The following is a 17,534-nucleotide window of genomic DNA, read 5'->3' as shown; positions in this document are numbered from 1 at the left end:
GAAAAAATCTGGGCTAAATACATGTTCGTTAAGTAATGTCCCAGATTAGACTATGCAGTTTGCACAGGCTAATCACAGAATATACTTATAGTTTTTATGGAATTTTCATTCAAAGGATGTCTCTTTTAAGGACAATTCAGTGTAGGCAGAAAGTTTTTGTCTCTAATAAGCCTATGCAGACTGCACAGGCTAATCTGGAACAACTATTCGCACATGCAATAAGCCCAGTTTTATCAGAAGTAGGCGCACTGCATACCTTTCTATTAACCCATTTATGCCCATCGTCTAGAAAAAAGGCCTTTGCAAACAGTGTAGACCCAGATGAGACGCCGCATGATGCGGCGTCTCATCTGGGTCTGCGCTGTTTTCTTCAAGGAATTTCTGTAAGAAGTATTCTAAATATAGAAATAAATATACTAGACATCCCTAATTTCGGAAATAAATTGATCAAATTTCGAAGGACGGGAGAGTCCACTAGGCATAAATGGGTTAAAGTAAACTTGCCTTGTCATCATTTTCCCTGGCCCACTGTATCTGTTGGAGAAGGTCAGAAAGGTCATGCTTGAAGGGTATGTAGTGCACATAGGGTTGAAGGTCCTTGTAGAAGTGCTCGTAGTAGGAGGAGTCCTGCTTGAGGACCACCCCGTCACCCGCCAGTAAATAGGGGAACCGGTAGGCAGCCACGGTACCATCCAAGGTCACCTGGTACTTGTACTGTATGGATTGAAATCTCAATCTTGATTTGCGACATATTGGACATTGTGAAAGAACACATGGCGACATAGAAGATTTGCAGGGTATCTGCCTTTGTCAGTTATAAAGTATTTAAATCAGTTATAATATTAACAAATACCCTAATCTTAAAGCTCCAAACCATATCTTTTCAAACAAGCATTGAATAACAATTGAAACAAGAGATGTGTTTGTCAGAAACACAATGCATCCTACTGCGCCGCTTAGATAAATGTTTTTTTACCTTTCACCTTGAAGGATGACCTTGAAATTCTTTCACCTTGAAGGATGACCTTGAAATTGACCTTTCACCACTCAAAATGTGCAGCTCCATGAGATACATATGCATGCCAAATATCAAAGTGCTATGTGAAGGGACATAGAAGTTATAAGCATTTTCGAAACCTAAATGCAAAGTGTGACAGAAAGACGGGCAGACGGACGGAAAGTCCTATCACTATATGCCCTCCTTTGGGGGCATAACAACTTCCATATTCCAACATTTGCAATGATTTTTGGTCATGATTTTCAACAAACCTGAAAATGTAACCTTTAACTAAATGGACAATGGAACTATTTACCTTAAAGAAATCGAAGAATGGAATGTTCTGCACAAGATCCCCATATTTCTCCTGGTCGTGCTTAAAGAAGAACATTCGGGTCATCTTTGCATCAAGTAGATCAGGGTGTGCCCTTGCCATGACAACCAGGTCGAGTCGCTCCTGACGACTGTCCCTTCCTCGCCAAAACCCCTTCTCTGTCTTCTGTTCCCATGGTAACGGGCTCTTGCCCATCACGTGGTGTATGTCAAGACTCTGTCTGTGAATATGATGTAGCACAAACTTATGGCATTCTGTCATGAAGTTTTTAACTCGTTATCACGCAGATACGCATTTTGATCTGTTTAAAGTCCATTAGAAAATCAAATCAAATTAAAAACCTTCCTTAATAGATTCAAGTTTTATCATTCCCCAGATACTGATGAGCAGCAAACAGCATAAAACCTGAACAGACTGTGAGTTACTCGCAGGCTGTTCTAGTCCTATGCTGGATGCATATAGCAATTTTCACTTTGCTTTGAGTGGGAAGGGGTTAACCCTTTCCCACTTAGAAGCAAAGTGAAAATGGCTATGTGCAAAACAGCATAAAACCAGAACAGACTGCGAGTAACTCGCAGTATGTTCATGTTTTATGCTGTTTGCTGCTCAACAGTATCTAAATGTTGGAAATGAAGCCTTAAAATATTGAATCTAGTAAGAAAGGACTTAAATGAAATATAACTTTCTAAGGGACTACAAATGCGTCGTAATACGTATCTTAGTGGTTAAAGGTGAAGAGCAATTTATTAGGACAACATTCAGCCGTATAGCTCATTCACCTATGTTTAACTATAAACGCCCCGTTTTTGTACTCAACAATATTAATTTACAATTCCCTTTATGATCTTATTTTTTCATCAAGGTTTGTGCATAAACTTAAGTTACCCACTGCAGCATTCAATTAGTTATATTTATAACAATGTAGAACAAGGGCTGTTTGTAAAACATGCATGCCCCCCCATATGGGCTGTCAGTTGTAGTGGCAGCCATTGTGTGAATACGTTTTTTGGCACTGTGACCTTGACCTTTGACCTAGTGACCTGAAAGTCAATAGGGGTCATCTGCCAGTCATGATCAATGTACCTATGAAGATTCATGATCCTAGGCGTAAGTGTTCTTGAGTTATCATCCGGAAACCATTATTCTAAGTTGAGTCACTGTGACCTTGACCTTTGACCTAGTGACCTGAAAATAATTAGGGGTCATCTGCGAGTCATGATCAATGTACTTATGAAGTTTCATGATCCTAGGCATAAGTGTTCTTGAGTTATCATCCGGAAACCATTTTGCTATTTCGGGTCACCAAGACCTTAACCTTTGACCTAGTGACCTGAAAATCAATAGGGGTCATCTGTGAGTCATGATCAATGTATCTATGAAGTTTCATGATCCTAGGCATAAGCATTCTTGAGTTCTGATCCGGAAACTATTTTACTGTTTCAGGTCACCGTAACCTTGACCTTTGACCTAGTGACCTGAAAATCAATAGGGGTCATCTGCGAGTCATGATCAATGTACCTATCAAGTTTCATTATGCTAGGCATAAGCGTTCTTGAGTTATCATCAGGAAACCATTTTACTATTTCGGATCACCGTGACCTTGACCTTTGACCTAGTGACCTCAAAATCAATAGGGGTCATCTGCGAGTCATGATCAATGTACCTATGAAGTTTCATGATCCTAGGCCTAAGCGTTCTTGAGTCATCATCCGGAAACCATCTGGTGGACGGGCATATGGACATACGGACCGACATGAGCAAAACAATATACTCCCTCTTCTTCGAAGGGGGGCATAATGAAAAATTTGATTATGCAGTAGCTCAAAACTAAATCTTTCTGACTTTTATTAGCAGTTCCAACAGAAAACTTGTTGATTGTTATGCTTTCAAACTGTGATAACAATTTGATAACATGGAAAAACAGACTATTCCGTTTATTGTTTTCCTATCAATAAAAAATAAATCTTTCTTAAAATTAACATTAAATGTGTAAAGTTATATACACTAAACATATCAATTTAAAAAAAAAAATTTTTTTTAGCATATAATCAATACAACAAATAAATAAAATGCATATCAATATTTATCATTAATATGTCAATTCTTAACGTTTAAACACAAACATAAATAAAATCTCTTTAAAAACAAAAGTACCAAGTTTCTGCAGTAAAAAAATCCCAAAACATTCTATACCTGCCCAGCAGTTCCAGAGATGCCTCAGTCAGGTCATACGTAGGCATGACAATATCCCGACTGGTGTCTAAGCCACACCACGAGAAGATTGGAACAGGGTTGTCTGCCACTGTCTTCTTCTCCAGGGGCCAGTCTCCCAGGTTGATAAACAACTCAATATCTGGTAGAACTACCTGTCAAAGTAAACGAATGCAAGGTTGATGAAGAGCTTTATATCCGGTAGAACTACCTGTCAAAGTAAATAAATGCAAGGTTGATACACAACTCTATATCTGGTAGAACTATCTGTCAGTGTAAATGAATGGAAGGTTGATACACGACTCTATATCTGGTAGAACTATCTGTCAATGTTAATGAATGAAAGGTTGATTTTGACCTCTTTATCTGGTAGAAATACCAGTCAGTGTACCGGTAAATGAATGCAAGGTTAATGAAGAGCTTTATATTGGGTAAGACTACCTATCGGTGTAAATGAACGGAAGGTTGATAAACAACTCTAGTTCTGGTAGAACTACCTGTCAATGTATGAAAGGTTGATCAACTGATTTATGTCTGTTAGAACAGTTAGTGAAAATGAATGTAAGGTTGATAAACAACTCTTTATCTGTCAGAACTACTTGTCAATGTAAATGACTGCAAGGTTGATAAACAACTCTAAATCTGGTAGAATTACCTGTCAATGTTAATGAATGCAAGGTTGATAAACAACTTTATATCTGGTAGAACTACCTGTCAGTGTAAATGAATGCAAGGTTGATAAACAACTCAATATTTGTTAGAACTACCTGTCAGTGTAAATTAATGCAAGGTTGATAAACAGCTCTATATCTGTTAGAACATCCTCTCAATGTAAATAAATGCAAGGTTCATAAACAACTCTATATATCTGGTAGAACTACCTGTCAGTGTAAATGAATGGACGGTTGATAAACAACTCTATATCTGGTAGAACTACATTTTACCTAGTAGTGTAAATGAATGGACGGTTAATAAACAACTCTATATCTGTTAGAACTATCTGTCAGTGCAAATGAAATGCAAGGTTTAAAAACAGTTATATAGTGTGGTAGAACTGCATGTCGTTGAAAATGAATGGAAGGTTGGTAAACAACTCTATATCTGTAGGAATTAATTGTTAGTGTAAATAAATGGAGGGTTGATAAACAACTCTATATCTGTAAGAATTAATTGTTAGTGTAAATGAATGGAGGGTTGATAAACGACTCTAAATTTAGAAGGATTACCTGTAAGTGTAAATGAATGAAAGGTTTTGATAAACCACTCTATATCTGTTAGAACTAACTGTTTTTGTAAATGAATGCAAGGTTCATAAACAACTCTATTTCTGGGAGAACTACTTGTCAATGTAAATGAATTACCAATTAATAATCAACTCTATATCTTGCAGAACTGTCAGTGTAAATGAATTCTAGATTGATCTATAGACAGCTTTATGTCTGGTAGAACTACATGTCACTTGGAGAATGAATACAACTTCTTTTCAATAAATATGTTCAATTATTGAAACAACATCAGATTCTCTAAATACAAGGTATGTTCAATAACTCAATGCATATATATGCCAACATTTAGATTTATGTCCATGTTTAAGGTATGTCAACAACAAAATAAACATCTAGTAATAACCAATCAGTAAAAATCAACTGTTGATAAACAACAACGACTCAGTACCATGTTAATCACAATATTAAGCAAATTTTGTGAAATTGATAAACATGATAAACTAAACAAAAATGGTAAGACACTAAGTTGCTTATTACCAATACATGTGACAATGTAAGGACTCTAAAAGTGCCCAGAATTGACATGAGAATCAAATCAGTAAAAAGAATCTAAACAAATATACACATAACTAATAGTTTCGGATCTGCAAATTTTCTACCATTCAATGAAGCATAGCAACACCTGAGAGTCGAGTCTGGATGTGAACTTGGGTTAATAACATTTTACTTTACATCTTTTGAGCACAAAGGCAATATTGTACTTTAATCAACCAAGAAAGTTGCAAGCTCTTATCCTTACTCAAATACTGTAGGATTATTTTAAATCTCATTTCTGATAGCATTCAATCTGTAGTTGATCCGCGTGCAGCCAAAATGGGTCTTATGCTATATGCAGCCAGGTAAACTAAAGACCAGCTTGTGCCTTTGCACAGTCAGGTCAGGAGCTACCCTGTTTGATATAAATAAAATGTAAGGTTTCGTGGTCTTCATGACGGACAGGGATGCTCCAGACCAGACTGCGTAGATGCACATAGATACATGACTTCTATCTGATCTTACCTTTCTAGTCAATGACAATAATATGAAATCACTGAACATTTTAAAGCCAACATGCTCCCCATAAGTTTTCCGGTAGATCTAAAAATAAAAGTGTGATATTAGGGTCAGAATAAGTAAAAGAATTAAAAAAGATAATTTTCTAACTGATATGGAGTTGTTACTTGAAAAAAAGGTCAAAATTAGGGTAAAACTGGATTGTTTTTATTTTTATTTCTTCAATATCATAATGTTAAATGCTGACATCAGGAGTAATATTATCATATCTACTCTTTGAATTATATTGCAAGTTGTATGCCATACTCTTCTATAAACAGATCAATTGTTATTCCAAAATTTACCAATTTCTATACGTCTCATAAATTTAAATCAACATTCGTTACAAAGCCTATGCATTGGTTTGCAAGTATTTTAAAATTGGATTTTACATATGGATTTCATTTGCTGAAACAATTGTAAAGATAAAACATCACTCAGCAGATAATAACAATTTAAAATGAAATCTCAAAAGCCATGCTAACTCCAAATAAGATAAGACCCCTATACTGTGATTCAACAGATCAACAATAGACACAGGATTACCTTATTATTGATTATCTTGTATCGAGACAGACTGTGAGCCGTGGAGATGTTGAATCGCTGGATGGTTTCCCGTGCGGTGGACTCGAGATCTACGACTTTGGCCAGGTCGTTCTTCATTTGTCGGTAGGACACTGGGCAGGACATGTGTTTGTACCAAGTAGAAAGTCTGGGCTCAGGGCAGTTACAGTTCTCATGTGCTACAAACCCTGGAAAAAATGTGGCATCGTAGTTGATATGAGCTTCATCGGGGAAATCCGGGCTTAATGCTTATGTCTAGTGTCATCCCAGATTAGCCTGTGCAGTTATACAGGCTTATAACAGACACTTCTTTTTACCTTAACTGGATTATTGTGAAGATGATACTCTCTTTAAAACAAAAATATCCATCAAAGTCCAAAGTGTAGTCCCTGATAAGCCTGCCTGGAATGAATAGGCAAATCTGGGATGACACTTGACACACATGCATTAAGCCAAGTTTTCCCAAAATGAGACTCATATATTCATGATTTACACACAGGTTCACCTCAGCAGCTTATAGCCTTTTGTTGATAGCCACATGCTTATAGCCATGTGTTGATAGCCACATGCTTATAGCCATGTGTTGATAGACACATGCTAATAGCCTTGTGTTGATAGCCACGTGCTTATAGCCATGTGTTGATAGCCACATGCGTATAGCCATGGGTTGATAGCCACATGCTTATAGCCATGTGTTTATAGCCACGTGCTTAAAGCCATGTGTTGATAGCCACATGCTTATAGCCTTTTGTTGATAGCCACATGCTTATAGCCATGTGTTGATGGCCACATGCTTATAGCCATGTGTTGATAGCCACTTGCTTATAGCCATGTGTTGATAGCCACATGCTTATAGCCTTTTGTTGATAGCCACGTGCTATAGCCATGTGTTGATAGCCACGTGCTTATAGCCATGTGTTGATAGCCACATGCTTATAACAATGTGTTGATAGCCACATGCTTATAGCCTTGTGTTGATAGCCACATGCTTATAGCCTTTTGTTGATAGCCACGTGCTATAGCCATGTGTTGATAGCCACGTGTTTATAGCCATGTGTTGATAGCCACATGCTTATAACAGTGTGTTGATAGCCACATGCTTATAGCCTTGTGTTGATACCCACATGCCTATAGCCATGTGTTGATACCCACGTGCTTATAGCAATGTGTTGATAGCCACATGCTTATAGCCATGTGTTGATAGCCACATGCTTATAGCCATGTGTTGATAGCCACGTGCTTATAGCCACGTGCTTATAGCCTTGTGTTGATAGCCTTGTGTTGATAGCCACATGCTTATAGCCATGTGTTGATAGCCACATGCTTATAGCCATGTGTTGATAGCCACATGCTGCTAGCCATGTGTTGATAGCCACATGCTTATAGCCATGTATTGATACCCACGTGCTTATAGCCATGTGTTGATAGCCACATGCTTATAGCCATGTGTTGATAGCCACATGCTTATAGCCATGTGTTGATAGCCACATGCTTATAGCCACGTGCTTATAGCCTTGTGCTGATAGCCTTGCGTTGATAGCCACATGCTTATAGCCATGTGTTGATAGCCACATGCTTATAGCCATGTGTTGATAGCCACATGCTTATAGCAATGTGTTGATAGCCATGTATTGATAATCACGTGCTTATAGCCATGTGTTGATAGCCACATGCTTATAGCCATGTGTTGATAGCCATGTGCTTATAGCCATGTGTTGATAGCCACATGCTTATAGTCATGTGTTGATAGCCACATGCTTATAGCCATGTGTTGATAGCCACATGCTTATAGCCTTGTGTTGATAGCCACTTGCTTATAGTCATGTGTTGATAGCCGCATGCTTATAGCCATGAGTTGATACGCATGTGTTGATAGCCACATGCTTATAGACATGTATTGATAGCAACATGCTAATAGCCATGTGTTAATGGCCACGTGCTTATAGCCATGTGTTGATAGCCACGTGCTTATAGCCATGTGTTGATAGCCACGTGCTTATAGCCATGTGTCGATAGCCACGTGCTTATAGCCATGTGTTGATGGTCATGTGTTGATAGCCATGTGTTGATAGCCACATGCTTATAGACATGTATTGATAGCCACGTGCTTATAGCCATGTGTTGATAGCCACGTGCTCATAGCCATGTGTTGATAGCCACGTGCTTATAGCCATGTGTTTATAGCCACGTGTTTATAGCCATGTTTTGATAGCCACGTGCTTATAGCCATGTGTTGATAGCCACGTGCTTATAGCCATGTGTTGATAGCCACGTGCTTATAGCCATGTGCTGATAGCCATGTGTTGATTGCCATGTGTTGATAGCCACATGCTTATAGCCATGTATTGAAAGCCACGTGCGTACAGCCATGTGTTGATAGCCACGTGCTTATAGCCATATGTTGCATATGTTGATAGCCACATGCTTATAGCCTTGTGTTGAAAGCCACATGCTTATAGCCATGTGTTGATAGCCACGTGCTTATAGCCATGTGTTGATAGCCACGTGCTTATAGCCATGTGTTGATAGCCACATGCTTATAGCCATGTGTTGATAGCCACATGCTTATAGCCATGTGTTGATAGCCACGTGCTTATAGCCATGTGTTGATAGCCATGTGTTGATAGCCATGTGTTGATAGCCATGTGTTGATAGCCATGTGTTGATAGCCACATGTATATAGCCATGTGTTGATAGCCACATGCGTTGATAGCCACGTGCTTATAGCCATGTGTTGATAGCCATGTGTTGATAGCCATGTGTTGATAGCATCATGCTTATAGCCATGTGTTGATAGCCACATGCTTATAGCCATGTGTTGATAGCCACATGCTTATAGCCATGTGTTGATAGCCACGTGCTTATAATCATGTGTTGATAGCCATGTGCTGATAGCCATGTGTTGATAGCCACGTGCTTATAGCCATATATTGATAGCCACATGCTTATAGCCATGTATTGATAGCCACGTGCTTATAGCCATGTATTGATAGTCACATGCTTATAGCCATGTGTTGATAGCCCCGTGCTTATAGCCTCATTTATGCATTAAGCTCTGTTTTTGCAGAGCGTGTCTCAATTATTATTGATTTTTATTTAACAACTAATTATAAATACATGTAGCTGGAATGTCAGCATTCATTATTCGGCATGAAGTGATATTTATTGTTTATTTATTATCTTACACGCTGTCCTTGTGTTACTGCATATTGAGAAAGAAGAACACGTGTATTTTTTACTTCTTACATATTGCATACTTTTTTTCAGAAGAAACCCAAGAATCCTCATATACCTAGGTGTTGTCCACTGTGTGTGAGAGACGGCATAAGAAAGGTATATAAGCGGATAGGTGACCATGTCCGGCGGGTGCACAAATTGATGGGCGCCCCGCTGAAGATTCTCTTGTCAGAACAGCGTGCCCGCACACAAAGGAGTAAACGGCCTTACTACACCTGCCCTTTTTGCGGCCAGTATATCATTAACAGGTCTCAGCATCTGGTGAATGTGCACCATATGGAGAAAACGGACATTGACTACGTGGTTGCGCGTAGCGAATTTAGGAAGGTTAGTGCATGCTTGTATGTGTATTTTTATGCCCCCCTTCGAGGAAGAGGGGGTATATTGCTTTGCACATGTCGGTCGGTCCGTCGGTCCGTCCACCGAATGGTTTCCGGATGATAACTAAAGAATGCTTACGCCAAGGATCATGAAACTTCACAGGTACATTGATCATGATTCGCATATGACGCTTATCGATTTTTAGGTCACTAGGTCAAAGGCCAAGGTCACGGTGACTCGAACCAGTAAAATGGTTTCCGGATGATAATTCAAGAACGCTTACGTCCAAGATCATGAAACTTCATAGGTACATTGAGCATGTTTCGCCGATGACCCCTTATGATGTTCAGGTCACAAGGTCAAAGGTCAAGGCCACAGTGACTCGAAACAGTAAAATGTTTCCGGATGATAACTCAAGAATGCTTACTAGGATCATGAAACTTCATAGATACATTGATCATGACTGGCAGATGACTCCTATTGATTTTCAGGTCACTAGGTCAAAGGTCAAGGTCACAGTGACTCGAAATAGTAAAAATGTTTCCGGATGATAACTCAAGAATGCTTACGCCTAAGATCATGAAACTTCATAGGTACATTGATCATGACTGGCAGATGGCCACTATTAATTTTCAGGTCACTAGGTCAAGGTCACAGTGACTCGAAACAGTAAAATGGTTTCCTTATGATAACTCAAGGATAATTAGGCCTAGGATCATGAAACTTAATAGGTACATTGATCATGACTGGCAGATGACCCCTATTGACTTTCAGGACACTAGGTCAAAGGTCAAGGTCACAGTGACAAAAAACGTATTCACACAATGGCTGCCACTACAACTGACAGCCCATATGGGGGGCATGCATGTTTTACAAACAGCCCTTGTTAAAATTATAAGCACTTTAAAGCAATTGTTTATAAGACTGACAGGCGATTGTCAATGTCTGATACGAAACCTTATATGAAAATTTGTAACTTTTAAAGTTTAACATCATGATACACTAACAGGTCAGAAAAGACGGAGTCAGCCATGATGAGAATGGACTGGGAAATGCAGCGGAGGAATTTCCCTATCTCACTAGGCACTACTGCTAGGGATGATGCCCAATGCCAGAGTGACGTCTTGCCGTAGGGGCTGTAAGTAATGATATGCATTGCTTTAAAAAGTTTAAACCAATTAATTATAGCTTGATTGCATCTAAACCCTAGGGTCTATTGAAATGTTCTGGAGTCGGTTTCATGGGTAGAATCAGTACTTGGTGTCAATGAGAGAGATCTGAAGAAAGCTCCCACTGTTGGTTTTGAACCCTTGACCACATGATCGCCAGGCGGACACCATATCCACTACATCACCGAGACCTTTAGATGCATTGCTTTATACATCTTAAATGAACCTGTAAACTCTCATACTTTTATTTCACACTCTAGCATAGAATATCTTCCAATTATATTTGTTTCAGTCTCCATCGTCGACGATTACGTCACCTTCATACGAAGAAGGCTTGGCGGATCCGTGAAACCTGCCGAGGCAAAGGAGGCAAGTATGAAGGTCAACCGTTTTCTGGCCCTCTGTGGTTACACAATGGGCTCGGATTTGAGAGCGGTTCTGTGTAGGAAAAGCATTGAGGTCCACAACAAGTACATTAACTGATAACACCGGCCGGGCACGGTTCGATCGGCGATCAGCAACACGAAGACCTTCCTCAGGTGGCTGAAAGACGAGGGCCCAGTCAACAGCCACATTGTGGATGATGTAAGTATAATAAGAAGATCTAATTATGAGTATTATTTTATTCATGTAAACTGTGCATTCTTCTTGGACATGTACTTCTTCAGCTGTATTTTTTTCAGGCTGATCGCCATCTGACAGGCGGCTTGATGTAAAAAAAAAAAGCAGGACGTTTGGCGTCGATGGATGGAATATACAGCCCTGCCAGCCTCCTCGTCTGATTCGGACTCTACGTTCTCCTCTGATACGGACTACGCCTCCTCCTCTGATTCAGACTACATTCCGGAGACTGAAAAAAGCAGAATAACAAAAGCAGCTAATGATTATATTTTCAGCTCGGCCTCAAATCCACACGCAAACATTGGGCGCAAGCGTGTGAAAGTCTCCTTTGAGGAGACTATGGAAATAAAAAGGTGCTTTATGGACGAAATTTTGCAGTCAGCCCGGTCGGGCAAAACCATATAAATACTGTCCGTGAGAAGCGAACACTTCACAAGTCACGGCTCACCGATAACCAAATTCGGGAAAAAGTCAGAAATTTGGTTAAGGTACAAAAGGATTTTTCCCAATAATATTTGTTATAAAGAAATTATTTTTTCATGAAACTTGAAACATGGACAGATGGTAATATGGATATAATGCACGCCATTTCATTTGTTCCTACGTCAAGAATTCTGGTTGCTATGGCAACAAATAGACTAGAAATATTGCTGAAAATGGTGGAGTTTCACCGGTAGGGGACATCATTGCTTGGCAATAGTCTTATTTTGTTATATTTTGGTTCTGTTTTATATGATTATTTGAATTGTGTCAGTCCGTTGTAGGCTTAAAAACAAAAACAAAAAAATCTTCAGACAGACTCTCACTTGTTGTTATCTTTCTTACCTTATGCCTCACGTTCGCTAGGCATAAAGACTTGTGCAACACAGGCGCGCGGTCGGACAAACAATCAAAGAGACGGACGTACAGAAAGAGCTGAATATTTATGCCCCCCTTCGAAGAATATGGGGTATATTGTTTAGCTCACGTCGGTTCGTATGTCCGTTCGTCCACCAGATGGTTTCCGAATGATGACTCAAGAACGCTTAGGCCTAGTATCGTGAAACTTCATAGGTATATTGATCATGACTCGCAGATGACCCCTATTGATTTTGAAAACATTAGGTCCAAGGTCACGGTGACCCGAAATAGTAAAATGGTTTCCGGATGATAACTCAAGAACGCTTATGCCTAGGATCATGAAACTTCATAGGTACATTGATCATGACTCGACGACGACCCTTATTGATTTTCAGGTCAAAGGTCACGGTGACCCAAAATAGTAAAATGGTTTCCGGATGATAACTCAAGAACGCTTATGCCTAGGATCATGAAACTTCATAGATACATTGATCATGACTTGCAGATGACCCATATTGATTTTCAGGTCACTAGGTCAAGGTCACGGTGACCCGAAATAGTAAAATGGTTTCCGGATGATTACTCTAGAACGCTTATGCCTAGGTTCATGAAACTTCATAGATACATTGATCATGACTCGCAGATGACCCCTATTGATTTTCAGGTCACTAGGTCAAAGGTCACGGTGACCCGAAATAGTAAAATGGTTTCCGGATGATAACTCATGAACGCTTATGCCTAGGATCATGAAACTTCATAGGTACAATGATCATGACTCGCAGATGACCCATAAGGATTTTCAGATCACTAGATCAAAGGTCAGGGTCACGGTGACTCAACATAGAAAAATGGTTTCCGGATGATAACTCAAGAACGCTTATGGCCAGGATCATGAAACTTCATAGGTACATTGATCATGACTGGCAGATGACCCCTATTTACTTTCAGGTCACTAAGTCAAAGGTCAAGGTGACTTGACACATTAAAATGGTTTCCGGATGATAACACAAGAAAGCTTACACCTAGGATCATGAAACCTATAGGTACCATGATCATAACTCGCAGATGACCCATAATGATTTTCAGGTCACTAGGTCAAAGTTCAAAGTCACGGTGACTCAACTAAGAAAAATGGTTTCCAGATGATAACTCAAGAACGTTTACGCCTAGGAACATGAAACTTCATAGGCACATTGATCATGACTCGCAGATGACCCCTATCGATTTTCAGGTCACTAGGTCAAAGGTCAAGGTCACAGTGCCAAAAAACGTATTCACACAATTGCTGCCACTACAACTGACAGCCTATATGGGGGGCATGCATGTTTTACAAACAGCCCTTGTTACAAAATAATTTAATGATTGATTAATAACATCAATCTATAACCCTCAAAAACCTCTGTTGTAGCTCAATAATTCTTTGAGGGGTCAATATAACAAAAAAGTAACACTGATATCCTGCTCAGATATGAATCCGATTCATAGATAATGATTTGAATATCATACACTTATATTTTGAGGTCACTAGTTTGGGTAAAAATGTCACCAGATGCATCAGGGGTAAAACAAAGTTCCAGGTTATCAACAAAACTTCGTTTTCTATGTTACGGATTCATTGATGCGCTCTAGTATCATATGTATGTTAATATAGTACCATTAAAAAGTAATAAGGGCCTCAAGTACCGCTAGTTTCTTTGGACTCATCAATCAAATTTTGAAAGGTATTTATTTTGTATTGTCTTTTGACTTTTTATCACTTTTGGTTTTAATTTGTGCTTTAACACGTTTGCAATCGATTATTCATTTGAATTAACCTATACAATCTTGACATACGTTAGTATATTTTGAATGAAAGACATGCCGGTAAGCAAGTTAAGGTTTGATTTGGGAAATACTGCTGATTCGCATTTTATACGTAGATCGATTTTTATTTAGCGGATAATTTTTAGTCGTAAAATATGACTATATTTCAATGTTAAAAAATTGTGTTTTATTTTCTGAAGTAAGGGTCGAATGACACATTCGCAGTATATTTAGTAACCGCCATCGTTAAGGTCAATGACAGTTATTAAATCACTAATACATTTTCGGAGATAGATAGATAGATAGATATAGATAGATTGATTGATTGATTGATCGATTGATCGAATTAAAGTACTAATTGAAATTAGTTAAAGTTCGATCGAACATGTATTATAAGATGTATCTCAAGGTTGATTCTATTTAAATGTGTATATGTCCAAAACATAAACAAACGGATCTTGTTTGTCAAATGTTTAACCACTGGGGGCTGACGAGGTCAAAGCGTAGTCCGTTTCGCAACGACGTCGGGTATATGTTTTACTACGAAAACATTGTTTAAATACACATGACATCGAGAACGGATTAGTCGAAAATTTTGTTTAAAACATGTAAGATTATGCTTTTCTAATAACAAAACTTTGAATTTAAGCATAATGACATTTCATAGGTCTGTAACATCAAATTATAATCCAAGATGTGTGTGGTTTATGCGGTTAAACATGAGATATACCGCTGATTTATCAAGCCGAAGTCATGTTTCACTTTAAAAAATGCAATTAAGGTTTACACCTGTGTTTAATTGACACAATTTGACAATTTCCATATTGATCTATGTATCGTTAAGCCAATGGTGTGTTTAGAAATGTGTAGGATGACTCAGTTATCAGAAATAAAGGCTAAATATTATTATTAGGCATGATCATGTCTCTGACAGTATACGTATATGCCTCGCTACGACAACGCTTTAGCGTGTATGCGCTTCTCAAAGAAGACGTATTGGTTATCTCTCGAAGGCAAAATAAAGAAAAGTTTTTTTTATACAGAGTCATGGAGTGGCTGGATGTTTCCTTTAAGGAAGAGGTAGTAACAACGGCACAACATGATCTGAAGCGCACAGTCGACATGGTAATGCACATTATTATGATATAATTAAATTCACGACTAGGCCAAAGGAAAAATCGAAAATCCAAATATAAGATGAAAGTTGAAAGTCGAGAACCTAATGTCGTCGGTCTCAATCAAAATAACCTATCTTCACCTCGTGACAATCCCTTATACGTTCATTTTGATAGAGACCGACGATAGGTTTTCAGCATACGGTACTCTTTATCAAATAACATTCGATTCTTGTTATCCCAACTCGCTTATCTCGAAACTCCGCTTATGTCAAACCCATGTCCCAACTTCGATCTTTATTTATCTCATACGGATTTTGATTTTTACATTGTATATATTAAAGCGATTTTCTTGAAAATCGGTTATCGTCAACTAATTTTGAGATGAATTTCATGTTCGTATACATGATTTTACCTGTAACAGCCGTAAGGTGTGAAAAGTAGCACCCCAATGGCACAAATCCGCAATTGCATAACCAATATATTGTTGTAAAGGTGTGGCAGTGGGTTTCTGTCACAGGTTATTGTTTACTGCGTACATGACAGCCGGTAGATTTACCTCTATTACAATGCTGTTAAGGCCCTGTCTCACTATGATGCCGGCGGAGCTCCAGTGCGTGATCAGGCATCTACCGTGATGAACCGGGGCCCTACCGGGATGAACCGGTGCTCCACCGCGATGAACCGTGGACGACCGGGAACAACCGGGGCTCCACCAGGAAAGTATTAAAATGTTTAATACCTCCAGGATGAACCGGGAGACACCGGGTAGGACCGGCAACGACCGGCGTGGCACCGGGAACAACCGGGACTGTACCGGGACGGCACCTTAGCTCCACCGGGGCCAAAACACACCCCGGCAGTGCTTCGGCAACGCCCCGGTGGATCCCCGGTGAATGCCGGCAGAGTCCCTTTATAGCTACGTTACATAAGTAAACCGGTGCTCTGAAGGTGCCGTCCCGGTTGTTCCCGGTGCAGTCCCGGTTGTTTCCAGTGCCAAGCTGGTCATTGCCTGTCCTTTCCGGTAACTCCTGGTTCATCCCGGAGGTATTAAACATTTGAATACTTTCCCGGTAGAGCCCCGGTTGTCCCCGGTCAGACCGGGGCTTTGCCGCAGCTCTGCCGGGGTCTGATGCCGGTATAGCCCCGGTGAGTGCCGGCGTAGTGACAGTATACCAAGGCTCTGCCGGCTTTCACAGGGTTCAACCTTTTCGTTTGGATGTTCATGCGCACAGTGAAGCAAGGCATCTTTTGCACTGGGGAATGGCAGTCTGCAGTAACTGCATGTGATATATCCTGAAATGGATACAGAAACTTCGTTGAGCAACCTATACATTATATTTGTACTTCGTTGCGCAACCAATACATACTCTGTGCGAAACCTATACATAAAGCTACTTGTAATTTTCTTCGAAACAAAGCATTTGAATAATTAAAATACATGTTCGTATCCTGTTTTGTACTTTAAAATGTGAAATGTACACTGAATAAACGTAACATGTAGTTTTATTTGATTTAAGTTACCGTAATTGGCTATTTTAACAGAATAACCACCTTATGAATAAAAATATTTCGATTTTAGCTCAAAATAAACCTGAAGGTTGCAACTACGCGCATTTGTTATTGAAAATAAGTACCTACCATTACTGGATGTTCCGTTCTCTAATCCATAAACACCAGAAAAGATGAACCTCGCCTGATTAAGTAGAGTATTTACACAATGTTTTCGTAGTAAAACATATACCCGACGTCGTAGCGAAACGGACTACGCTTTGACCTTGCCAGCCCCCAGTGTTAACTGTGAAGAAAGCGAAACAGAGTATGCATTAATTTGTTAGAATAGTTATATTTTTATGCCCCCCTTCGAAGAAGCGGGGGTATATTGTTTTGCACATATCGGTAGGTGGCTCCGTCCGTCCGTCCGTCCACCAGATGGTTTCAGGATGATAACTCAAGAACGCTTAGGCCTAGGATCATGAAACTTCATAGGTACATTGATCATGA

At 39.4% G+C, this 17,534-nt stretch overlaps 1 protein-coding gene across 8 annotated transcripts in view; it reads right to left on the bottom strand.

Annotated features, from left to right (window-relative positions):
- Positions 1-17,534, bottom strand: part of LOC127832613 (protein O-glucosyltransferase 2-like) — a 209,525-nt gene that overhangs the window by 6,638 nt on the left and 185,353 nt on the right. Inside the window, exons 6-8 of one of the 8 annotated variants that reach the window (XM_052358139.1) lie at positions 3,525-3,556; positions 1,314-1,551; positions 505-714 (exon numbers count right to left, since the gene is read on the bottom strand). The exons of 4 other annotated variants lie outside the window; for them this stretch is intronic. In XM_052358139.1, coding sequence (XP_052214099.1) covers positions 505-714; positions 1,314-1,551; positions 3,525-3,556 — 480 coding nt within the window. Of the gene's footprint in view, positions 1-504; positions 715-1,313; positions 1,552-3,524; positions 3,698-17,534 lie in introns of all 8 variants that reach the window. 3 more of the 8 variants (XM_052358136.1, XM_052358138.1, XM_052358137.1) reach the window with 3 other exon arrangements.

The sequence above is a fragment of the Dreissena polymorpha genome, chromosome 5 (genome assembly GCF_020536995.1).
Source record: "Dreissena polymorpha isolate Duluth1 chromosome 5, UMN_Dpol_1.0, whole genome shotgun sequence".
Classification (NCBI taxonomy): Eukaryota; Metazoa; Mollusca; class Bivalvia; order Myida; family Dreissenidae; genus Dreissena; species Dreissena polymorpha.
Note: the sequence above shows the minus strand (reverse complement) of the source record. Positions and strands in the feature narration are given on the sequence as shown.